Source organism: Populus alba, chromosome 9 (assembly GCF_005239225.2).
Source record: "Populus alba chromosome 9, ASM523922v2, whole genome shotgun sequence".
Classification (NCBI taxonomy): domain Eukaryota; kingdom Viridiplantae; phylum Streptophyta; class Magnoliopsida; order Malpighiales; family Salicaceae; genus Populus; species Populus alba.
The window spans coordinates 12,972,177-12,997,854 of NC_133292.1; the positions used below are offsets into that span (position 1 = coordinate 12,972,177).

General features: G+C 36.3%; 4 protein-coding genes and 1 pseudogene across 6 annotated transcripts; 2 read left to right on the forward strand and 3 right to left on the reverse strand.

Moving 5' to 3' along the window:
- Positions 1-10: 10 nt before the first annotated feature.
- On the reverse strand, positions 11-5,274 carry LOC118032294 (uncharacterized; annotated as a pseudogene).
- A 68-nt stretch (positions 5,275-5,342) lies between these two features.
- On the forward strand, positions 5,343-8,056 carry LOC118032295 (uncharacterized). 3 transcript variants are annotated; one of them, XR_004684634.2, is made up of 9 exons: positions 5,343-5,908; positions 5,984-6,067; positions 6,176-6,256; positions 6,344-6,483; positions 6,581-6,692; positions 6,799-6,868; positions 7,331-7,393; positions 7,489-7,802; positions 7,909-8,056. XR_004684634.2 is itself a non-coding variant. In XM_035036963.2 (8 exons), the coding sequence occupies exons 1-8, from the start codon at positions 5,829-5,831 to the stop codon at positions 7,564-7,566; spliced, it is 708 nt and encodes a 235-aa protein (XP_034892854.1). In that variant the 5' UTR covers positions 5,343-5,828; the 3' UTR covers positions 7,567-8,056. The 3 variants fall into 3 exon arrangements, 2 of the variants coding, with proteins under 2 accessions (XP_034892854.1, XP_034892855.1); XM_035036963.2 differs by having other exon boundaries at positions 7,489-8,056; XM_035036964.2 differs by lacking the exon at positions 5,343-5,908 and having other exon boundaries at positions 5,987-6,067; positions 6,196-6,256; positions 7,489-8,056.
- A 5,216-nt stretch (positions 8,057-13,272) lies between these two features.
- LOC118032293 (protein EXORDIUM-like 5) lies at positions 13,273-14,713 on the reverse strand. The gene has a single exon (XM_035036962.2). It carries the CDS (start codon positions 14,680-14,682, stop codon positions 13,621-13,623), a length of 1,062 nt encoding a protein of 353 aa, XP_034892853.1. The 5' UTR covers positions 14,683-14,713; the 3' UTR covers positions 13,273-13,620.
- A 2,267-nt stretch (positions 14,714-16,980) lies between these two features.
- On the reverse strand, positions 16,981-19,045 carry LOC118032292 (amino acid transporter AVT3B). Its single transcript, XM_035036961.2, has one exon. The coding sequence runs from the start codon at positions 18,830-18,832 to the stop codon at positions 17,546-17,548; it is 1,287 nt and encodes a 428-aa protein (XP_034892852.1). The 5' UTR covers positions 18,833-19,045; the 3' UTR covers positions 16,981-17,545.
- A 1,449-nt stretch (positions 19,046-20,494) lies between these two features.
- On the forward strand, positions 20,495-25,068 carry LOC118032291 (alpha-1,3-mannosyl-glycoprotein 2-beta-N-acetylglucosaminyltransferase). The gene is made up of 17 exons (XM_073411232.1): positions 20,495-20,655; positions 20,735-20,873; positions 20,983-21,045; positions 21,499-21,527; positions 21,869-21,945; positions 22,030-22,075; positions 22,240-22,302; positions 22,440-22,506; positions 22,572-22,640; positions 22,719-22,788; positions 22,904-22,965; positions 23,118-23,207; positions 23,302-23,396; positions 23,695-23,757; positions 23,860-23,898; positions 23,985-24,155; positions 24,451-25,068. The coding sequence occupies exons 1-17, from the start codon at positions 20,587-20,589 to the stop codon at positions 24,574-24,576; spliced, it is 1,338 nt and encodes a 445-aa protein (XP_073267333.1). The 5' UTR covers positions 20,495-20,586; the 3' UTR covers positions 24,577-25,068.
- The last annotated feature ends 610 nt before the right edge of the window (positions 25,069-25,678 follow it).

A 25,678-nucleotide genomic window follows, 5' to 3' on the forward strand; every position in this document is an offset into this window, starting at 1 on the left:
ACACTGCATGTTGCATCCCAGAAACCGTTGAATTCCAAACGGATATTGCTTTTCAAAGTTGAATTTAGTTATTCTAAGATAAACATCTAACATCTTGAACCGAAGTCTTGGAACATCATGGTTTTTTTGGTTTCCAAGGTTACAGATGAAGAAACCTTTTCCTACGCTTATGAATCTATCAATCAGGACACATTAATCTGTACAGAAACAACCTGCAATTTTACAACACGGTTTGGTGTGACTTCGATGGATCCTTATTGAGGAGACCTTGACTTGGTCTCATCCCTAGAAGCACAAATGCCAAGCCCGCCACTACATGGTTCAGTGCTGGCGCCAAAGCTTGAACCCTGGTTGAGTGGTTTTGAAATTCAACACCAAACCACAAGGGCGAGGAGCATTGGTCACCACTCTATGGTTAACTTAATCATCTGGGAAGAAGAAAAAAAAAAGCTCAACTATGCTTAAAGCTGCAAAGCTAAATCTGGCTGTGCTGGGTCGATGCAACCAGAACTAGGAGAGCCTGGAGACTGGTATCTTACATTCAAGTCAGGCGGGACAGCATCCGATTTCTGATGTGATGATGAGCCTGAATCTGGTCTTGGATTTGGATATAACCCTTGCCAAGTTGGTTGAGCTTGGTCAACAGATCTTGGGGCCTCCACTGCCTCGTTCCCAGAATCTGGCAATGCACCACTGATTTTTATTGAACTTGAATTCTCGGGGAACTTCATTTTCTCTGAGTTCATGCTGTTTGCATTTGCTGAACGGACCAGGTTAGAATTAGTTCTAGAGACCTTGTCGGCCAGCTGAGATGACTGAATGCCTAACCCAGCAGGCCTAGCAACTCCAATTAGTTTTTCCATTTGGGCTGCGAGGTTAAACCCATACGTGGCATTAAATCCAATGGTGCCAGGGTTAATGGCTGGGTTCTGATGAAGTTGAGATGGAGCCCTTTGCCTTATCACACCCGTACTACTGTTCAGCACATTAAATGCAGAATGGGAATTTGATTTTGGTACTGATTCTGCTCTCTCTGTGAAAGGTTCACATTGATTGACAGCCGAGACGGATGTAGTCGTTGAGGTGGATGGAGGAACAGAACTTAAATGTGCCTCTGACAAGCGAGTTGAAGGCACCTGCTTCTCTGGAAAAATATCTTTCTCAGGTTTCGCTGACAATTTCCCTCGTTTTGATTTAAAACCGCAAGCTGTGGCATTAGCAGCTGAACTTTCAAGAACAGAGAAGGGCTTCTGTGGTGGCAGCGATGGTGGTGGTGCCAGCTGACTTGGCATGGGAGAAGAAAATAAAGCCTTCTGTGGTGGAATGTCATTTTCTCCGACCCATCCAGGACCAAACTTAACTCCAGGCGCTAAAGACTTTTCTATTCTCTGAACTGCAATAGTCCAGGAAAAAGATCCAATGTTCGCAGCAAATCGTGCTACACTCCTTGCATAACCATGCTCTGTCAGAAGTCCCACCTAATTTATGCCAAGAAAAAAAAACAAGATCAACCAACCATAATAAGGCCAGTTAAGTTGCCCCACAATTTAGCAGAACATGTTGGGGGCACTTGTGGATGCAGTACACCCTAAAGGGGAAATTCCTTTCCAAATACCTGATACAATCTAACTGCATCATTACTACCAGTTCTTATCATTGTTAGGATCTTTTAAGGTTCAAATTTCGCTGACTAAAACCAAGTGACCTGCTATTCTAGTTTTTTTTTCTTGTTCTTCTTTTTAATTTTTCTTCTGATTACTCTTGACCCACCATCTATATGTATGAGCCCTTTACATAAACGAGGCTTCATTTTTCACTTCAAGGAATTAAATAGAAAATGGACATTGATGCGATACATACAGCCACTAGCTGCTTCCTTTCTGCATCAAAAGTTGTCAGCACAGACGGCACTCGCCCACCAGCTGAAGGATGGAATTGCTTATATGTGTTACGCCTGTTCTCATCAAGTGCCAAATGCTTCTTAATATGCTTACCTTTTAGTATAGAACCTGAAATAAAAGTGAAAATGCCTTGTCATTATGTTAAGTACAGATTTGGAAGAGTGCAGACAAGTGACGTTAAAATTAAAAAAAAAAAAAATTACACTAATATTGAAGTTCCATACCTGCAGTTTCATCATTCCTCTCAAATCTGTTGTCAGTCGACAAATAAGCTTCATTGCGGGATCCATGAAATTGTCCTGACGAATCTGCAAAACCAGACTTCTCTGAAGATCTATTCTCTCCACCTAGCAAGAGTTCCACCTGTGGGAAACTCGGAACCAGCAAGGTCCAATGAAGGCCTGCCCGGTGATTTTTTAAAATTCTCAGAAGGTGGCCTCCCTCTTCTTACTACTTTAGGTTCTGCTTCATTATCATCACTATCTTGCCTCAAATTTTCAAAGTTCTTTTTTGCCAACTCTTGTATAGATCGTGCCTGACAGCAATAGGGGATTCAAAAACATATGTAGAAAACAGGGAAATGGCAATTCAAAGGTAAAAAGCTGACTTTACCTGTCGAAAGTATATGGTATCCGGGGCATTATACTGCATTGCATTCGTACATATTAAGAAAACATCTTCCTGCATGACAATAAGATGAAAATCAAATAAATTTCTTTCAAAATCCAATAAAAGCACACAGAGGATTTTAGAATATCATTAGATTGGGATATTGTCCTAACTCAGAATCCAATTAAACCTTCTTTTTCTTTCAAAGAGGCAGCAAGGAAGCCAAATTTCACATATGTCAGCATGCACATGCATGGAGCAGGAATTGGAGTCCTGTGAAGCTTCGTCCAGAACAAAGAGGTTCTATCTCTTGCAAATGGATCCACAGTCAATTGGCCAAAGAAAATAAATAATTGTGATAATTAGCAGTATATCAACCAATAGATGATGGACATGAACACAGAACTAATACTCTTTCAGCCTCGTTAGTCTCCCAGTCATCTAGTAGGAGATGCACAAATGCAAGAACCATTCCATTCCTAGCTGACAACCATTAAAAATACACCACCTACTGAGAAAACTCTAGCATTTATCCATGTAATCAGGTCAAGCATGGAGCTATTCACATTACATTGGCATCTCTATCTTGCAAATTGAGCAATAACTCTTCCACATACATTTAACTCTAATAGTTTGACACAAGCAGGGATTACAAATTGCCCAAGGATTTCTTCTCGACTCACTTAAAGTAATCAGTTCTTTTTCATTAATGTGAAATCTAATTATAGGTAACTACTACAATGATACACCAATGCATGAAGTGAACATGATTGATTAGCATTAAGGCCCAATGTAACAGTCTTAATGAAAGGATTGAGGACTCTTAAGTATGTTAACTCTAATGACTAATCTGGAAACACAATTACTCGAGTAGTGGAATACTCCTTAAAGATCTATCTGCATACTAAAAGAACAAAACCCATGCAGTTGAAAACAAAATCTGCGCTCGTACGAATGTATTAATTTCTAGTGTCATGCCCATGTCCCCAGAGAAACCAACATGAAATCAAAGGCTGTTTATTCCTTAATCTCTTTATTCCTCGAGTGTTAATTCCATCATACAAATGCAGAGAAATCAGCAGAGACTAGTCTACATTTAATTTTATGGACTCTTCTCTTTCTGTGTAGGCATGTACCTTCCTAAATGAGAGCCATCTCTTTACACCAAACTATAACTACCTAAAAACACAAAACCTAAATAAAAGCAAAAAGGGAATGTTGGAAAGACATAATCGCAATCACATATACCAACCTCGAATAGTTCCAAACTTCCATAAGCTCCATTAGTGAGTTTCTTTCTGACGGTTCCAAAATCCATGGGATGCTCAATGACTTCAAGGTAATCTGGCAGCTGCATAACAAGTCAGGTGTCATCAACCAGAAATCCAAAAACAAAAGCACATACACAAGTCTGAAAAGCTAAATGCATCATAGAAAAATAAATAAATAAATAACCTCATCCAGGTCCACTGGCTCAGAGAAGACACCATACGTGTCCTTCCTGCAATGATAAATTAAAAACAAATAAACCACACTCGGTTCACTTAAACCCATGAAGCAAACAAAAACGCAAGAACTTTGAAAGCTACTAAGAAAAAAACACACACTTCTGAAGCCTGTCCAGGATTGACAGCAACAGCTTTTTATCAGGTAAAGGCGTTGAGGGTCCAGAATCTGCAAAACAAGCGAACACATAAATCAAACAAAAGTTCTCATCATATTCAGCCCTTTTGAACAAATGGGTCTATAAAATCATTAACAGACAATCAAACCTTGGGCATTGCTTGTAGGGTTCGTTCCAGTTGTAGAATTCTGATCTCCCTGAAATTAAAGATAAAATTAAAATCCCAACAAGAAATTAACAGAAATAACAAACTAAAATCAAAACTTCAATTGGTGAGGAAGTGTTTGAAAGGGGCTTGAAAGCAGCCAAAAAAAAGAAACAACAGTTACCATAATAAACACTTTACTCTTTTACCATTATTTATTTTTCTAAAAAGACTCTCTTTTTTTTGGCGTGTGGTTTATAAGGATTTATTACAAAACATTATTAGTATAATTAAAATTCGAAAATAGAATTTTTCAGACCGAAGTCAAAATCCCAACATTACTTACACAAACCCGCTTTTCAAGGAGCTTTCCTTTCGTTAATTTTCCCACCATTTAAAAGTTTGAATTTTTTATTTACCTTTCCAATCTCAGATGCATTGATTTTCCTCTCCTTCTTATTCGACCCCGTATTCTTCTCTTCCTCACCGTTCGATTCCCCTCCGGTCGAGCTAAACGACGTCGAATTAGTATCTGGTTTGGGCAATTTAAGAACAAGCTTCAGCTTCTTCTCCCGACGGCGCTTTCCATTCAATTCAGTGTTGTCTTCATCATCAGAGGAGTCCAGGTAGGTGTCGTCGTGGGTAGGGTTGCGGCGAGTGGATCGACGGAGAGGAGTAGCAGTGCCAGTGGCAGATTTGTGAATTTGAGAAGAATTAGGGGTCGTTGTTGAAGTGCTTGAATTGGAAAGAGAAGGTGAAACGTTTCGAAGATGACGATGATTACGTTTCTTTTGTTGTTGCTGGTTTAGCTGTTCATTTAAGGAGCGCTTTTGGAGATCTAATAAAGAAGGTCTTCCTTTCTTCTTCTTCGTCTTCTCCACTAGCTTACCCATTTTATTTTATTTTTTTGGCCTTTGCTCTCTCTCTCTCTCTCTCTCTCTCTCTCCACACCCCCCTTCACTGACTAACAAACAGGGTGTTCCTCATTGTTTTTATTAAATCATTATTTTTCTTTTAGGATAAACTATAATTTGGCCCTTAAAAATTCATCAACATTTCATTTCTGCTCCTATAGTTCAATGTTTTGTGATGTTACCCCTATATGTCTTGAGAAGTTTTGATTTTAGGGTACTTAAGAACATCAAATTGGGCCGATCCATCTAAAAAGCAACAGAGTATCTGTCCTTTCCATAGTTTTAAAATCCAACACGGGTGGTGGGGAGGGTGAAGATAATTTTGATTTTAACATGACTTCAAAGTTTTTTGAAAAACAAAATTACTGGATTTAAGATTCGGTCAGATTTATTTACTAACAGTGATGAAATTAAAATTTTAAAAATCATATAACACAAACGTTTAAATTATTAAATAAAATATAATATATAATTTATATTATTTTTTATGCATAAACCCGCCTGACAGATCAGGTTTTACACCTATGGTCCCTTCACTTTTCTTTTCTTTTTCTTACTAATTTCTCCGTCGTATTTTCTGGTGTCAAACACCTTAGCCGCATCAACATATCAACAAAACCAAATCAGGAGATGCCATGCCTCCTCGAAACAGAGACTGCTCTCCTCCTCCTCATCCTACGGTGGTTCGTGTTTACACTGTCTGTGACGAATCAAGGTCTCTTTCTGGCTTTTTTCTCTCTTTTTTCTTGTTTTCCTAAAATCGAATTAACAAAAATGTGTTTTTTGACAGATATTTGATTGTGAGGAACGTTCCTGCTTTGGGATGCGGTGATGATTTGTTCAAACTCTTTGCCTCTTATGGAGACGTTGAAGAGTAAGTAAAACCCACTTCTCCTCTTCTTCTGTTTCATTTTTTTTACAACTTTAATTTTCTTAATTATCATTCTTTTAAAGAAAGGAAGAAAAAAAAAACTGTTTGAAGGTGTAAACCAATGGATGCAGAAGATTGTGAGCAATTCACTGATGTTTACTGGATCAAATTCCGTCTGATCAGCAATGCCAGGTGAGCTGAAGATTTCATCCATCCTTTTCAACTTCTGGGCATTCATTTTTTTCTTATCCAATAATAAATCATGTGCTTAATTTCTAGGTTTGCTAAAAGGAAATTGGAAGAATCCATTTTCCTAGGGAACCCCTTGCAGGTCTCCTATGCTCCTCGCTTTGAGACCGTCTCTGACACAAAGGATAAGTTAGAAGGCAGAAGGAAGGAAGTTTTTGCACGTTTGAACCGTGAGTTTCTGTTTCTGTGAACGATTAGAATTTGGTTCTATGATTCTAGTTTGCCTGGCTGCTAAGGATTCTGTATCTCTGTCTTTAATGGTCTCAGCTGGAAGAACCAAGGGTCCCAAAGTTCACAACGCTGGCACTTCGAGCCAGGCTTCATTGCTTACATCACAGAGCGACCACGTTTCTCAGCACCTCAACTCTAATCAATCTTGGTATGCTGTTTAAATTTTCTTTCCAGTTTCTCTCCTCTACGAAAGTGTGCATTTGTGGCAGTTTCATTTCCTATGCGCATGGTTAATCTGTCCTACACTTCTGTAGGGACTCTGGAGAATCACAAAATGTTCATCAGATAGGTGATCCTCCTATTACAAGGGTGTCCTCTGACCAGGTATGTTATTTTTTTGTTGGTGCGTTCCTGGCATGATTGTTTATTATCAGCTCTGTTATTGACATCCGAGTGGGTTTTTTGGGACAAAAACTGAGGATTGAGTAAGCTACCTGCTGAGCTGAGCTGATATTGCTCAACCCTGTTTCATATTTGAGTTGATCAGTCCAAACTTGTAACTAGTGTGGTCAATTTCTTGTTTTGGAAATTGATAGTTACCATACCAAGCATCCTGTGCGCATTAACATTTTGCATTTATCTATTACAATCTTCATTCCCTGAAATTAGAAAACTAAGTTTAAGATACCAATTGATGTAGATTGTAGACTATTTTTCAGGGAAAAATGTAATACGTTTTCAAGTCAACACAACTCTAAGTATGGCATTATTTATCTTTCATGATTTGTTTTGGATTATTGTTTACATGGGATAATGTATAATTCACAATTATGTGATATTTTTCAGGATTACTTTCCATCCCAGTCAATGAATCAGACTGTTAGATTGGTCAGGGAGAAGCTCAATAAGGTGAAAAACCTTTAACTACAATATTTCTTTCTTTCTTTTTTTCCTAAAAGATTCTTAGTGTTAAATCTTACCTGAAAATTTTTTTTCTCATTTAGATCCAATCAAGTAGTGAGCATCTTCAAGCCGGGCCTGTATCCAAGAAAACACGAGTTGACAATAGAAGAAGAATTTGATAGAACTCTTATAAAGGATCTCCTTCACATGCAGGGACGATATGGAACTAGAAGCACTTCTGCATTTTCCATAAAATCAAGTGGAGAGGTTAACTTCTTTGAAAGGTATCTTGACAAGGACCGGCGGAAAGAGCAGACAGTGGGTTACCAAATCTAAGGGACGGGAGTCTGTGGGTGATTTAACCCAGCACAGTCATCCTTTGAATGATAGTAAGGATCCTGTCTTTCAAAATCAGGTAGGTTGGGTTACAAGATTTTGAACTTAATGCCCTTTGGCAATGCATAATTGAAGTGCTTCACATGTATAAATAAGTACCTTATGCCTTATTTTGTCTCTGACAGTACATGATTGCAAGTGTGTTCTTCAAGTGTAGCTTTGACAAAGGAAACAAAAGAGCTCGCACACGTTTTTTTCTTCCATTTTTATATCAGAACAATATAGCTAAAAATTGAAAAGAAAAAAGATATATAAACTTCATTTTTTTGTATCGTTCTTCCTGTTTATCTGTATTGGAGAGTTCTGGTCCTGTATAGAATGCTTTAGCAGAGCCCTAGCTATCATGGTCTTCGTTAAGCTCTTTTCGAAAGGAAAGATATTCTTTCATTCAAATCTGTCTCGATGCTCTTAAGAGGAAGCATGTCAGGACCCGAATCTTGGGTTCATGATTGGCAACATAAAACCAGAGTTGTAAGGACAGGAAGATAAAAAAAAAACAAATTATTTAAAAATATGAAGCATTTTATAATATTTTAAAATATTATATTATTCAAAATTAATAAAATCAAATGATAGTTTAAAACTTCTTATAAGTAATTAAAATAAAAAACATAATTCATAATACTCATTTCATTGTAAAAATCCAAACCTTATTAGAACAACATAATAGTAGAACTTCTAATATATCGAATTAAAATTAAAAGAAAAGACTCGTAAAAGAAACAAGGTATACTGACCAAAACTGAAGAAGTAAAAACACCCAATTAATAGTTTATAAGTTGATACACACACACACACACACATACTAGACATATTATCATAAAGTAATGAAATACATGTGAGAGAGCAAATGATACTCGAATGTGATCAGATGACATTTGAAAGTGATTAATGTGGGAGGATCAGTTGAAGTTAGTGCCTCTCTTGCCAGCTAGGTGTACAGAATATTATGTCCATATAAACTAACTACTCTCTGTTAGCATAGAGTTACAAACAAATCTTATACTAAAACATCATAGATATTCGCATAATTATCAAAGCAATGTTTATCATATCAAATAATAGAATTTGGTTTAACAAAATACGACTGCAAATTCAAAAATAAAAAAGCACTAGGAAAATAAAGCAACAAATATAAATATTCAAGAAATTAATTAGTTGTGCTCATCATATAATCAACACACACACATATACATATTACTTGCATATTTAAAGATTATCTTACTCACTCAAGAAATATAAAGTAAAATGAATATCATATGAAAGACCTAAAAGTTTTATTGAGGATCATTAAAAGTATCTACAATGAATATACAAAATATACTAAAAAAATGACTTAAAAATAACACAAGTAAAAGACTCCAGTGCATAAAAAAAATCAGGTTTCTGTCTCGTAAGTTTAGGCACTAAAACAATAATTTTTAGAAATCGAGGATCAAAACATAATTTTACAAGAATTGAATAACCAAATTGTTTGTCAAAAATACATAATCATACTAAAATTTCACCCATAATTCATCCTCAATCCTGGCTAGAATCTCAATTTACATTACAGGAACTAAATTGTATTTTTTTTCAAAGTTGAAGGACTAAAATGTAAATCTCTAAATGGAGGGACTAAACTAAAAATTACACCCATCAATTATCAAACTTAGATTCAACATCCTTTAACCCAGAATTTCAAAATACATTTTAGAGGTCAAATTATAATTTTTTAAAAGTTTAGGGACTAAACTATAATTTTCATAAATTAATGACCAAAATAAAATTTTATTATCTTTAACCTTTGAGACCATTTTATCCAAATTTTCCCGCAAATTTGAAACAAATTTCTTAATCACAACAAATTAATTCACATACTCCTATTTCTAATAATACATTAAAAATTATATACTTAACATTAAATCCATAATAATTATGATTCATGAATCAATCTCAACGTAAATTTTATATCTTTATAAACCTTAATCTTTTTTTTCATCTTTCCATAAATAAATTATAATTGAAAATAGTGTGAGAGGAAACCTCTTGCTTATTACTTTTATCTTTTTTGAACTCAAAATCTAAAATTGAAATTTTTAGTTTAATAAGAGGAGGGTTATGGCAACTACAAAAATTTTTAAAAAATAAATTTCTTGTAACTTTTCTTTAAACTTGGATTTGAAGCAAAAACTTGGATATTACAGCATCTGCGTATCCAACACACACACGTACACACACACATGCACACATCATAACATTCAACCTGGTACTGCTGAAATTTAAACACTAGCTCAGCTAACTCGTTATTTACTTATTTAAAGCCAAACCTAAGACTCTAATTAACTAGAGACGCATGCCACTCATCATCGATGAGATGATGGAGCTTGCTTTTGTTCTACTCGAGCTGGCTGAAGCTTCTCTTCAAGAACTGCAAGTCGGACAAGCACAACCAGCACCACACGTAAAGCTCAATAGAAGAAGGAAGGGAGATGATCAGAACAACAAAACCAACTTGAACGAAACAAGGCTAGGATCAAATGAAGGCCCAGAAGAGATCAAACGTGGAGCAGCTTGACAAGTGACTGCAAAATGATCAAGACCTCGATTGATGCATGTCTATTATCCACACAGCATATATTAGGTCGTCTATAAGATCTATCTACCTCCAATTCCTGGTCCCTTTGTAGGATACTGGCCAGGCTGTGGTCCCTTGGCATTTAGTGATTTAGTACTAGCTAGAGAGAGACCTCGTGCACAGTAGCCATGTCAAGGCCGAGACCAGTTCATATTCCTTATTCCTATAATCTTATCATTAATCAGGAGCTGAAAATGTGTTCCTTAGAATAAAGAAGTTTGAGATGTAGGTACAGCATATGCCTTCGTCTCATGTGTTTGGGCCACACTGTGCTGTAATGCATCCCCTGCAATTGTGCCCTACAGAGAAATAGGAGTGATGGAGACATGGATAGATATATATACAAAACGGAGTTTCATCTTTGATGCAAGGTCATTGAAACAATAGCATTTGCCACAAGTATTTATATTTCTGAAGATTTTGGTTAAAAAATTATGTTTTCTGAAGGTTTTTCAAGTCCCAGCCAGTCTCTCATTTTAAGCATAGAAAAGGGCATTTCCCTGCACTGCAAGCCAGCAAACTTGAAAGAGCACATAACCATTGAATATTTTCAAGCTGATAAACACAATCAAATCCAATTTCCTTTTAGTGACTCGTAATTAGCCAGCTGATCGTCTCTTTCTGGATTAGCAATTTTTATTCTTTCTGCGTTCTATTTTGAGTTCGTGAGATTCTGTGCCCAAGATCTCACCTGGCAGATTGTCTCTTTCTTGTGCAAGGGTAACAACTCCTCATTACACTGCATGTGGCTCTCCAACTCATTGATTGGGACAGACTTTCTTGGTGAATAAGGGGGCCCTCTCTCTAGTGGGTCACGAGAAGGAATCGGCTATATGATGATGCTATCTGTTTTTTTTATATTTTCCCATTTACCTTTTTCATAATCCCACCAGCTTTTGTTTTATCTCATCCTGAAGCAGAAAATCTCACCGTCAAACAAGATTCATTGGACAACATCCATACATCAAGTATATGTGTATATTCAAAATCCCCCCTTCTCTTGAGATAATTTTTTGATCACGAACAGGTATGAAAAATGCAGAAGACGCAGGATGAGTAATATACTTAGTACCTGCGTTTTGGAACACAAGTTGCAACCGCAGCTATACCTGAACAGCCCTAGTTTAGTTTGGATTTCTTTTCCAAATATCTCAAGTGGACCACCATCGTTTCAAATTAAGATAATCAACTTTCAGGAATAAAATAACTGCTTTTTCTTTATTATTCCACCGACTGTCATGGGAATTAGAGAAACTGAACAAGGAGTTGGTTTGGTTGGGGACAATTGGTAGCAATAAAAGCATCAACGAAGAGAATATAAGTTCTTGTTTTGTTATCTTTTTGAACCATCAAGAACACTGTTGTTCAATACCATTATTCACAAAACAACCCACTGATCTCAGAATTAACTATCAGTAATCAGCATTACCATTAGGAGAATGAGGGAATCACCGCATCAGTTTGTTTGAACACTTTTTCATGTCTTGCTGAGCTTTAATCCTTGAACCTTGGACACCAGCTGACTTACATTTTATGTCATTATCATCTTGCAGTTGCTGTAGCCCAGCTACACGCCAACGAAAGCATCGAAACCTTTTCATTTACCCTGCCAAATGGGGCCAGGGCAGGGCTCATAAATCGTCATAATAATCGACCATAGTAAGATGTACTCTTATGGGTCCCAAATATTAGCTGTGGATCACAAATGTTCCATTAAAGTGTTCTCCTGCTGTGGCCTGCCAAGTCTTCCAATAGACGTGCCTAATTAAAGGACAAGAATGTGTTTGGCCTTCGTTTGATCATAATTTCAAGCCATGACCTCATTTTCAAAGTTTCTGAGATGAGAACAGCAGAAGGCTCCCTTTTTTTATATATATGTTATTTTACATTTAAAAATATTTGGATACAAGTCCCCCTAAAAACTTTTTTAATTAATACAAAGCTATAATTTACAGGTTTTCTAAAATTACAACAGTAAAAGCTGCTTACACACGGGAAGACCCTACCAGAAAAGCAGGCAAAAGAAAAGAAAAGAAAAGAAAAGAAACATTAATTATTACTTTCATGATTACCATGTGCATGGGAGGGTTTGCAATTTGAGCTAGCCTTTTTTCCTTTATTTGACTTTGGATTGCATAAATTATAATTGATCTATTGCAGCAGCATCCAAGATTACACTTCACATCAAGTATCTTAACTTAGAAATAACAATTAACAAATAAAGATTCAGACATCACTTTAGGCCTTATGTACAGCAGATAAATTGTTTTTCTTATCAGCACTTTTTTCATTTTTAGGCATTAGTTTTCCCCAGTTTCAAAGAGAACATGGTGACCCCATCCTGGGTCATCCCTCTAACCTCTCCTCTAGCAACTAGCAGGTGAGTGCTTGAGAATCATGGAAAAGAAGGCATGGTAAAGCATGCACTGTTATGCATTATCTGCAGCTTCCTTCAAGTTTAAAGTAACCATCCTGTCGTCAATTGATTACCTTTCAACAACCCTCTTGTGCATTAGCTGTAAAAATGTACTAAAAACTAACTACCATTGCCTGATTCTGTTAGCTTTCATCATGACAGAATTATTAGTAAAATCCATTCAAAATCAACAGTAAGAATCTTAAACCGTCAGGCTCTGGAGTCTTCAAAAAGAGGAGGAGGAACTGGGATTTGGAAGAAAAAAGATCCAAGCTATCTTTGTATATTGAAGAGGTGGACGTGGGTCATGGCAAGCAGGAACAAGAAAAGGATTCACAAAAATAACATCTAAGCATTCAAGAAAAGTATTCAGTTGGCCTTTTGCTTGTGCTCAGGCAGAATTCATCAGATGCAAAGAAAAATCTATTGAAAAAAACATTAAAAAACAATCAAATCTAAATGTCAATCAATAACTTTGCTGTTTAAATATAGAATCAAAATCTAACATCATCTCTTTATACATCTGAACTATAATTATTTTTAACCATAAAAGGAAAAACAAAATAAAACTAAAGAAATACAAAAATGAAAAACTCCTCCTCCTCCAACCTCCACCTTCATCACTTGTGTATACATCCAATCTCCATCACCACATTAAACCACGAACTACAAAAAAAAATTGAAAGAAAAATCATGGTTCAAGAGCATTGAACCAGATTTTTTTAACAATCCATAATCTATTCTTCTCTCTTTTTTTTCTTCTTTCCCATTTTTCAATGCCCTGGAAAAAGACCACCACCCTATTCAGTCTAGAGCATTAGGACCAGAACACGCCTTCAACTCAGGGCTCCAGATCCATTGCACCAAGAACTTTCTACCCCTTCTGCCATTCATATTAAAAGTCTTACCTTGCCTATCCCTCATAACATGCCCTATATACCCACCACCACCACCTGTCCCATACAACCCTTCACACAAGTCCCCTATCTCAGTTGGTGCTGTTGGATCCTCCCCAGCATACCAAGCATTCACTAAAGGATTTGAAGACAATTCTGCAAGCTCGTGGCCTATAACACTAATCATCCCATCCACGCCCACATCCCCATTTGGTGACTTCAAGGCTCCTGGCCCCCCTCCACCCATGTAACCAGGGACTGCAAAAGGGTAGGAGCATACTTCGGGACATTGTTTGCCCGAGTTACCAACCCAAGCATAAGGCAGTGTGTAGCCAACCATTGATGGAAATGTAAAATAATGAAATCCACACACTGCCCTACAAAAGTCTTGCATAGTCACATCTTGTGATGTCAATATAAGGTAGATCCCATTCTTGTGATCTACAGGGAAAGGTGCAGACTTTACTGCTGAAGCTATCACTTGTTGGATTGTAAGTCTTGTTAAGCCAGTCCCATGTGAATAAGCACTATCGGTATATTCACCAGCTATGAGTATTGAGCGTGAGACATTAGCTCCAGTTTGATCTGTGTACAAAGACACAGTGCGCCACCACTCAGAGACGGAGGGCTTGGCGGCAACAGTTGTGGGGGAGATGGAGTAGAGGAAGTCTTTGATGAGAAGTTTTTGAGAATTAGCCCAACGTCCATACCAGATAAGGTAGATGTTTATCGGAGTTGAAGAGAGAACTGGGCCCATATGGTAACGAAGATGGACTAAATCTGATGATCCCTCAAATTTTTTAGAGGAGGAGAGGGTTCTTGGCGGAAGTTTTGGGTTTATAATGTCTGGTTTTGTGTTGAAGGTTTGAACTTGTGGAGTGGTACTAGTAGAAGCAAGGACATGGTGAATAAATAATAAAGATACGAAGGCATAAAAGAATGATAAAGAGAAATGGGATTGCTGTGACATTTTGAGGGGGGGGGGGGGGTGAGGAGGGATGGAGGAGAGTTAGGGGGTTTATAAAGAGGGGTGAGGTGGGGAGAAATGGAGAGTAGGAGGGAAATGGGTTGGAGACAGCTGCAACGTGTGGGCACACTTCGAGACTCGAAAGTTGAAAAGAGTGTCTCTCTCTGGTGAGTGCTAATTTGCGTTTGTTGTTTGTGGAAAACTGGGAATCAACTTTAGTGAAAGTGAAAGTGAAAGGGGACTGTGATAAACGATGCTTTCTCTCCTCTTTTCTTAGTTTTGTTTGAATGACTGACTGGGAATCATCTTTTGGTTTTTCTTCATCAGTCCTAACCTGCTCTGCTACTACTTTGTTTTAACTTTTTTATTTGAATTCGATCGAAGGAGCACTGAATTATTGCCAGAAGTAGAGTACAGGGAGTGAATTTGATGTTAAACAGGTAGTATTTATGGCTATTGAGCAGGCCAGAGAAATTACCGAATTATTGGTTCAGAAAAACAAATGCTCCTTCTATGGTCAAATTGCTGCTGAAATCTCAATCTGCATGCCAATATGAACTGTATGTAGCTCACTGTTGCTTTCAAGAAATATCTTCAATTTCTAGACATCGTTGCTTTGGAAAAACAAATTAAAGTTGCCGAGGTCTGTCACTTTTTTGAAGTTCACCGTCAACACACTCTTCAATGCTTGGGATAAATTCAGTTACCACCTGTCAGGACAGAAAGGTGTCTGGTTTGAGAGGCACTGTCTTTTAAAGTGAATTTCTGTTTCAATCGCCCTTGTTTTGAACTATTTTTTTCTACTGGCAACCACCGGTGTCTTAGCACTACTCTTCTTCCAGCCATCGGTGTGTTATTTTTCAGCATTCAGTGTATGGACTGGACTGACTTTATTATTCAGCTATAATAGATACTCGATTTTCCATTTCTCCTAATGGTTTCTTACAGTCTCACAAATATGTATGAAAACACTCACGAAGGTGAAGGTGAAGGTGAGGAATTGAGCTCCCTTGGAAGCCACAAAACAGAGGCCTCGGGAGAGGAATTGCTGTATTTCCATTGAATTACTGTTAAACTTGCAAGATGTCAACCAAGTGTATGCTGTCGTACTGGTGGCAGGTATCTTCTTAAGATATTTTTCTCGGAGCAGGAGTGAGCTGGTTGTGCTGTTCTCTCACATCATAGGCAATCACTCCTTGAATTCGAGGATAAATGCTTTGCGCTACGAATATGGAGTTATTGACTTTGGAGAGCTAATTGAGCGGCAGCAGCCGCCAAAGAGACTACAGTTTGCATTGGTTCAGCCTCCGCCACCCAACAAGTCAAATAACAACAGAGAAATGGCTGCCTTTCTTTTATACGATCACATCAATCTAGTAAAAGCTCAGCCGATGACACCATGTATTTCGGTGAAATCGATCCAATCATCAATCATACAAGTGTTTGGACTTGGGCAAGCCTACACCCGAAAGGTGGGACCGGGACATTTTTTTCCCCGGTTGACTACGGCACAGTTTTGTAACGTGTAGATTGAAATTGTTTTTGTTTGGATGGGGAAAATATTAATTTGTTTTTGAATGGTTTTTGTATGAAGAAACAACGAAAAGGAGTCTTGGTTGCAGAGATATCGTCTCACAGAAAGCTTCCGATCATCTCTCCAGAGCCTTGCAGGTATGCTTGATAAACAGTACTGGGTGACATTCTGATTGCATACAGTATTGAAGGAGAAGAAGATGACTGGTGGGAGTTTTCTCTATTTGTTCTCTTCTTCGTTTTGTCCACTTGTGATCATATCACGCCAAAATCAGTGTCCTTTTTTTCTTTTTCTTTTTCTTTTTTCTTTGGTAGGATCTTTAAGTATATAATTATTGCAATCAACAGAGTTCGCTCGGTGTTCCGTATGATTTGATAGTTTTTTTTTTTTTTTTTTTTAATATATCAAGTTTATGTAAACACTATATGATTTCTACGGTTAGGGTTCATATTTTTTAAATTATAAAAAAAAAAAAAATTCCAATTTTGTTTATATTTTATTTCTACAGAGAAAAGAAAATTTAAACTTAGCAGGGTTTATTTGATATGATTTGGATGACTTTGTGTATTAAAAAATAATTTAGATTATTCATAAAAATATAGATATTCAAAAAAGAGTGTATAGTTATGGATAGGCAATAAAGTTTCATTAGTTGAGATTACTTGGATTGCTTACACATATATTCATGTACAATATATATGTGTAAGATATTTATATTTTTTAAATTAAATATAATATATCCATATCTCAATACTAACATAATCATATATACATAAAATTTATAATTTCATGAATGTTATTAAATTCATACACACCTCAAATAAAATATTTCAAACAAGACTTTTACATTATCCCAAACACCTCTAAATTGAGGTCAAGAACACTATAAATATCAAAAGCTAGGAGCTGATCAAAATAACTTCATTGCTATCACAAACACCCCTAGATCGAGTTCAAGAAGCCTATAAATATCGAAAGCCGTTCGTTGGCCCAACAACGATACGATGCCCTCACACAATTTTTTTCTTTTTTACAAAAAGAAATTGAATCTAGCAATTTAAAGAAGAGAAAAACCAAGTAAGAGAGCGATTTCCTTCAAATCCTGTTTTGCTATGTACTCTCAAGTTACACCAGAAAAATGACAGCAATATAATCCATGTTGGAACATCATCCTCCAAACATCCTATCTAACGATCAGACACAATTTCCAGATCGACAAGGTAGTTTCACAGTGAAGAGATGATAATAACGCAAGTTGTCTACAAAAGAATGGGGATAGGAACACGCTTCCTGCTATAATTCACAGTAGCCATATTCTAAGAAGAACACACCCTATACCTTGACAGCAAAGATCTCCATGAGAGCATACCATGTCCCAGAAACAGCAAGAACAAGGCCTAAGGCCACAATCCCCACATCAATGCTCCACCCTCTCCAACTCATCTCCTCCTTGAACACGAGCAAGTGAAACAAAGCTGGCAAAACAAATCCCAGTCCACAGCAGACACTACTCCCCACCAAGGACATGAAATCGGCAAAATTCGGCACCATTAGAGCCACCAAAGTAACCAACAAAACGGATAGCCATCTAAGCCACAAACAATACCTCCCACCCCAAAACCTTCTCTCCAGTATCTCATAAACAGGGTTCATCATCAAAGGAAATGTGAAGAACAGGTTGATGCAAAGACCCAACTGAACCAGGAGGCTAATGAGTCCAGGCCCTAAATTAGCAGTGATAATATCCTGAGTATCATTTCCAAAAGCAAAGTAACCCAGCACGCCAAAAGCTCCATAAATCACTGAAATAAGCCCCATGCTCAGCCCTAAGATTCTCCCAAACTTTTCCCTCTCTCTCATTTCAGATTCTATTGGCAAAACCATGCCAATCCCTTCAAACGCATAAACAGCCACCCCCATCCCATAGAAGAACACAGACAAGCCTCCAAATGCTCTAACTTCAGGCCTGTTTTCCATTATTATAAAAACATCCTTAACAATCACTACTCCCATGGCAGCAAGATCAACAACATCAGCAAAAATACTCAGAGGAGCCAAATGGGTCAACGTTGCAATAGAATTCAACCCCAACTGAAAAGGAAAACAACCCCACATATACCAACTCTTAGCTGACATTGAAAGGGCCAGAATTTGAGAAGCCAGGCTATCAGGTGATGGCGAATTGAACAGATTAGCCAAGGTATTAGCAATGAATATCAAATAACCAATACAAAATCCAGCTTGTGACAAGACAATCATAACATCAACAACAAACCTCCCAACAGAACCACAAACAGTGAAACCAACATCACCAAAAGAGTTAATCTTTGAGAATCCACCAGAAAAAGATTGAAGCTTTCCACGAGTATTGACTAGCAACATCATACAATAATGAGTTAAGCCAGCAACAGAGAAGAGCATAATAAGACTCATTAGCCAACCTGTGCGTTTGAAAGCATAAGGGAGACCAAGAACACCAGCACCGACAATAGCAATGAAGACATTTGCAAAAGACTTCGATTGAGATGATAAAGGCGTCGACTTGGCTATGAGAGGTGTGTCTTCTCTAGGTAGGAAAGTTTTTGCTGATGAGGATGCTTTTTCCCTCCCAAATCCCATGTTTGATTGGTTGATTGTTCGTTTGTTTTGAGGTTTAGTTTGAAGAAGAGCAATAATTAGAAGAGAGATCGGTCGTTGATGATGATTTTAACAGAATTGGTATTGGCTGGTAATAAAAATAGGGAATTGCTAGTTATCACGCCATGATCCTTAATCCGACTTTCTATCTATATCAGTCCTGTTACCCATCAAAGTTGAAAAGTCTACCAATTGCATAGTGACAAAAAGATTTAATAATTGTAAAAGAACGTGAATGTATTGGTCGGAATAAAAATAGAAAGAAATCTTAACATTTTTATATATAATCACCTTATAATTAACTTTTTAAATTAATAATTGAGTTATACGATAGCGCGTTTAGCTACTATTCCACATATCATATTGATAGAAACAGTAGCGACAAGGAATCTGGTTAAAAAATTAGGGATACAAACATAATAAAAGCAAATTAATTTATAAGATAATTTTAGAGTAAATTCATATAATTTTAAAATAAAAAATATAAATACTTTTTTTATCTTTATATATCTATATAAAAAACTTTTAATTCTAAACTTGTTAAACCAAGAAATGTCATAATGATGCAATGCAATGTAAGTCTTTAATAATAGAAGAACATGAAGGTATTTATCAGAATAAAATAATAAAAATAAGATTTAATTAAATCTCTTTATAATAACTTATTAAAAAATATATTAATTAATTGAGCTATGTAATGAAAGTTAGCAAGCTATTGTTTATTTTTATATTTTAAAATTATTTTAAAAAAAATTTAAATTTTATTTTATTTTTTTCTTTACTTCAAATTAATATATTTTTTTATGTTTTTAAATTATCTTGATGCATTAATATTAAAAATAATTTTTAAAAAATAAAAAATATATTATTTTAATATATTTTTAAATAAAAAATATTTTTAAAAATAATTATAATTATATTTTCAAGAGCATACCAGTCTAAACACGACGGAAAACTTGAACCCAGCCCATTCAACCGACCCAAAGAAGCCATGCCCTTGTATCAATTCCACACATTCAAGGCCATCATAGAAACGAACATCAATCTACCCCATTAGCTTGACTTCTCAAGCTATTGCCTTTTCAATGTCAGCTAAGAGCTGTTGCAAATGGGGTTGTTACTTGTTTTCCTCTTGAACAGGGGTTAAATTCCATTGCAACACTGACCCGTTTGGCTCCTTTGAGTATTTTTAGCTGATGTTGCTGCCATGGGAGTGTTGATCTTTGAGAATTTACCAGAGAAAGAAAGATGGAAGCTTTCTACGAGTGTGAACTAACAACTTCATACTATAATTAGTTAAACCAGTAACAGCCAATAAGCCATCCAGTGCGTTTAAAAGAATAAGGTAGACCAAGAACACCCATGCACCGATAATAGCAATGAAGGCATTTGCAAAAGGGTTGGATTGAGAGGATAAAGGCTCGGACTTGGCTATGATAATGCCATCTCGAAAGCCCTTATTTTTTTTTTTTATATAAAAAAAGCTCAGTTAAGTCTTCGTGATTGACTTATATTTGTTTACAAGTCGAAACAGACGTTGGCGTTTTAATCAACGTTGGAAAACGTGGCAATGACTTATTGGGTGGTTGACTTGGGTCCACCGGAATATTCGAAAATGGAAATTGCAAGGAGACTATTGCGAGTTAAAAGAAAATCAAACCCTCTTATTGAGCAACAGAGAGCAGAGAGAATGGTGAAGAATTAATTAATAAAAAAGGAAGAAGAAAAGGATTGAAATGAGAAGAATGGGATGCGATTATCGATGCCTTCTGATTCCAGCTGCACTCGCATTCTTCTATATCCAGGTAGGCCACTCACTGGCAGTCTTCTTATCTTCTCTCGCAGATCCAATGAAAACAATTGGAACTTTTGTGTAATTTTCAGATGCGGTTATTTGTTACGCAATCAGAGTACGAGGATCGGCTTGCTGCTGCCATTGAATCAGAGAATCATTGCACAAGTCAATCACGTTTGCTTATTGATCAGATTAGTATCCAGCAAGGCACTATCGTTTCTCTTCAAGGTGCTGCTGCTCATCTCTCTCTCTCTCTCTCTCTCTCTCTCTCTCTCGACAATTATTGAATTGGATTGGAACTATTTATTATTTATTTATTTTATGGAAATAATTTCAGAACAAAATAAACGACAAAGCGAAGAGTGTAGGCAGCTCAAGGCGCTTCTTGAAGATCTTGAAAGTATGTTTTTTTTTTACTTACTGGAACTTCTACGCAAGCTCTCTTCATTCACTCTTTCGGTTTCGCTCTTCAGTTTGCTACTAATGGTGCCTGCCAACTTTTATTTTATTTTAGTACATAGAAATTTGGTCTTAGGTTGCAAAATGCGAACCCAGACCACCTTAAGAATTTTGATCCTGTGGAAAAGGGGAAGCGAGAAATTCGAAATATGTGCAAGTTCTTTGTTGTGTGTGGGTATTAAAGAACCAAATTGTTTTGCCGAGTTGAAGGTTAATTTTGATGATGTTTTACCTTTTGTTCTCCTTTCCTTGATATTAGCATTGATTTCTGTCAGTTACTGTCTATCTAGGTTTTCTTTCGGGCAGTTTACATTTGCTGTTAACGGTTAATTTTTTTCAGTATTAACGGAAACATTATCAGAAACTTAGCATGTTCTTTGTGCTAATGTTGCAGGAAAAGGCCTTAAAAAACTGGTTGATAAGGTACAGTTCTTGAACCGTGGATGATTTCTGAGTTTTTCTCTTTTCTTTGTTTTTGTTTTTTCTTTTTACACCTGTTTCGCCAGCCTGTTTGTTTTTACGTTGCAAAAGCGTTTTAGAAAAAAAAAAAAAAAAATTCTTTATTTCAAATCAATAATTTTTTGGTGTTTTCAACTAATTTTAATGAGCTAATGTAAAAATTAATTTTTAAAAATTAAAAAAAGTATTATTTTGATGTATTTTCGTGTAAAAAAATACTTTGAAAAGCAAGCGCTACCACACTCCCAAACACCCCCGAAGTCATTGCTTCAAATTATAGAAGCTATTTCCACCTCTTCTTGCAGGTACCAGTGGCAGCAGTTGTGATCATGGCATGCAATCGTGCTGATTATCTAGAACGGACAATTGAGTCTGTTTTGAAGTATGTTTTATGTTCATGTAGTTTGTTTTCTACTGCATTGAACTCAATCCTACACACTAGCTGACTGGTTTTCTAAGTTTACAGGTATCAAAGCTCCATTGCTTCAAAGTATCCACTTTTTGTATCTCAGGTACTGGCATCAGTATTTTTTCCTCCCTCCTTTGTTGAAATGCAAATTAGGTTTGGTTGTGAGCATGGCTTGCGCGCCTATTGTCCAATAGATATGTTGCATAAGAAACCATATAGCTATTCTGTTTTTCTTTTAGTAATAATTTTTTCTCTCCAAATTTTCAGGATGGAACAGACCCAAATGTTAAAAGCAAGGCTATGAGTTATGATCAGCTAATGTACATTCAGGTAAACTGTAATCTATGATAACCTTGGTGCATGTATAATGTTTGTAAATTTGTGGCATGTCAAGCCATGCTTTGAGGACTTTTCACATTCCACTTGTAATGCTTGATTTCATTGGCTTCTTTTTCATTCATTTGCAGCACTTGGATTCCGAACCAGTACATACAGAAAGGCCTGGGGAATTGATTGCATATTACAAGATTGCAAGTAATGATTACTTATGTAATAGCTTTCTTCTGAAAGATACTAACTTATAGATATCTCTTCCATAGGGCATTACAAATGGGCAATGGATCAATTATTTTACAAGCATAATTTCAGCCGAGTAATTATACTTGAAGGTGGACTTCTTTTCTCCCCTCCATGTTCACTTGGGTGTGTATGAGAAATAAAATGCTAAAGTATTGCTTCTCAAACAGATGATATGGAAATCGCTCCTGATTTTTTTGATTACTTTGAGGCTGCAGCAGCTCTTCTTGACAAGGATAAGTATGTTTTTTTTTTTTTCTCTAGTTCCTGCACATTAAATTTTAATATAAAAAAGCAGGGATTCTTTGGCTTTTGGCAAGCTAGTTTCATTCTCATTTGGTTTCCAACATGTTAGGTCCATTATGGCCGTTTCCTCATGGAATGACAATGGACAAAAGCAGTTTGTGCATGATCCTTGTAAGTTCATTTCTTATATACTTCCCGTGTACCACCACCTCTCACTCTAAAATGTATCCATGTGATGACCAATTTAACTTTCAATGAGCTAAAGCAAGAACCTTGTGAACTACCTAGTTTTTTTCTGATCTGCTATTTAATGTATTCTGCAGATGAACTTTATCGGTCAGATTTCTTTCCTGGACTTGGGTGGATGCTGACTAAATCAATTTGGGACGAACTATCCCCTAAATGGCCAAAAGCATATCCTTTTTCAATTGTATATATTGTTTTGAAGTCAGGCTTTTATAGTGTGAGCTGAGGCATTTTACTAACATTTTCCTTGACAAAAACCCACTTACTGGGATGATTGGTTGCGATTGAAGGAGAATCATAAAGGTCGACAGTTCATTCGTCCAGAAGTGTGCAGAACATATAACTTTGGCGAGCATGTATGTATGACTATCTATATACTACTGCACTTGTTGGTTTCTTTTTAGTTGTTTGGATGCATCTCCGCGTCAGGCGTACATATTAAGCAAGTGTTGATTAATATAAATGCATCGAGGACTGCTCAGGCAGAAGCTTACAAATCAGTTAATCATTCGTTGGAAAACATGTAGGGGATTAAGTGAAAGAAAGTTTATTTTCATAATATCAAAAATCACAAGGTTGATGCAATGAAATGGCACCAAATATCACAGGCCAGTTGTCTATACCCACTAATTGACTGTGGATGTATGATCACAGGGCTCTAGTTTGGGGCAGTTTTTCCAACAATATCTCCAGCCAATTAAGCTGAACGATGTAAAGGTATTACGTATTCTACATCTTTCCCCTAGTTGAAGTGTCTGCATGTATAATGCATATATTTAAATTATAATAATGAATTTCACTTTTGCCTCTTCTTCAAAGGTTGATTGGAAGTCGAGGGATTTAAGCTACCTGATGAAGGTAACGGACTCTTTAAATTCATGTAAAGTGAAGGAGACCTAAAATCTAATTCCAGTCACTAAATCATGTAATGCTGCTCTTCTCAGGACAAGTATACAAAGCATTTTGCCGACATTGTGAGAAAAGCTAAACCTATCCAAGGAACTGATGCTGTTCTTAAGGCCTCTAATATAGAGGGTGATGTACGCATCCAGTACAAGGACCAACCAGACTTTGAAAGGATTGCACGCCAGCTTGGTATTTTCCAAGAGTGGAAGGTATCTCTGCTCAAACTTGGATAAAGTTGTGCAATATGGAATGAGATGAGAAAATTATTGACTTTATCATATGCTCTTGGGTATATAACTTGGATTGAGTAGTTCCTGCCATGCCACTTAAGATTTCGTGGGACATTTCACTATCCAAATGTATCCCTTCTCTGAGTGGCACTGTGTCATGGTTATGCATGTCCACTGTTATTCGATCTAATTTTCTTTATTCGGAATCTGAATTTTTTTCATCATTTTGAAAACAATTGTGTCTCCACTTGATTTTTTCCCATTTCATTTCTAGGATGGAATACCAAGGACATCATTTAAAGGAGTAGTTGTTTTCAGATACCAAACAACAAGACGTGTATTCCTTGTCGGCCCAGATTCTCTTAGGCAACTTGGGATCAAAGATGCTCGAAACATATGAAATGAGAGATCATGCGCTGTTAGTTCCATAGAGTTTGGTTTTTATCTAGTAGCATTGCTGACGAGCATGAGGAAGGAAGACACCATCAGATACCAAAGTAGAGTAAGTTCTTGTCTATCTTCAAATTAACAGAACTCAAAGAAGGAAATGCGTGCATATTAGTCGTTGGAGATATGGCCACACACAGCCAGACACAAGCATGGTTGATCCTGAACGACATGGTGGAATCAGCTTCTATTTCAGATAGGGCTTTTCTTGACCCTTTTTGGGGTCATATTTACATCTGATCACTGTATGACATGCCTGATTCTTATGCTCCTCCGGTGGAGTTAGCATGCGTGTCTTGTTATTGGATATAGTTCAGAAGTGCCCATGAATTTTGTAGTATTCCTCGACGACGTTGTTCTTACTAGTGTCTTTCTTAACCAATACATGCCAAGTGATAACTGACTTGGGACTGTTTCTTGATGCATGGTAATATATTTATTTTTTTATATATAAAAAACCAAGCTTCAGATACAAGTATTACAGAGTTGGAAATATAAGGCAACGTACTTTTTTGGGATAAAGGAGAATAAAAACGTGTTTTTGTTGTAGAAAATAAAAGGAAGACATAAATTAAATGTTTTTAGAGTGTTTTTAATATTAATTTTTTATTTTTAAATCAGAAAATATAAGAAGATATGTCATTTCTTTTTCTACTTTTTCTATTTGAGATTTCATATATATATATATATATATATATATATATATATATATATATTTCAAAATAAACATATATATTATGTTATGTTACTAGGATATTGGTTAATAATAATTTTTATTTTAAATGTTAAAAAAATATGAAATGAGATTTTAAATGTATTGAATTTGGTTGCAGATCTTGATTCAATAACACCATCTTTTAAATGTTGCAGATGTCGTTCATGGTGTAATAAATTTATATTTATAATATTTTTTTCATGTTTTTTAAAATATAGTATAATGTGCTAGTGAAAAAGATAATTTACGTAATGATACATGAAATAAACATTTATTAAGGATATGTCATTCATTTGTTACTGTGTTCAGTTCGTAGAAAAACAATTATAGAAATCTTTAA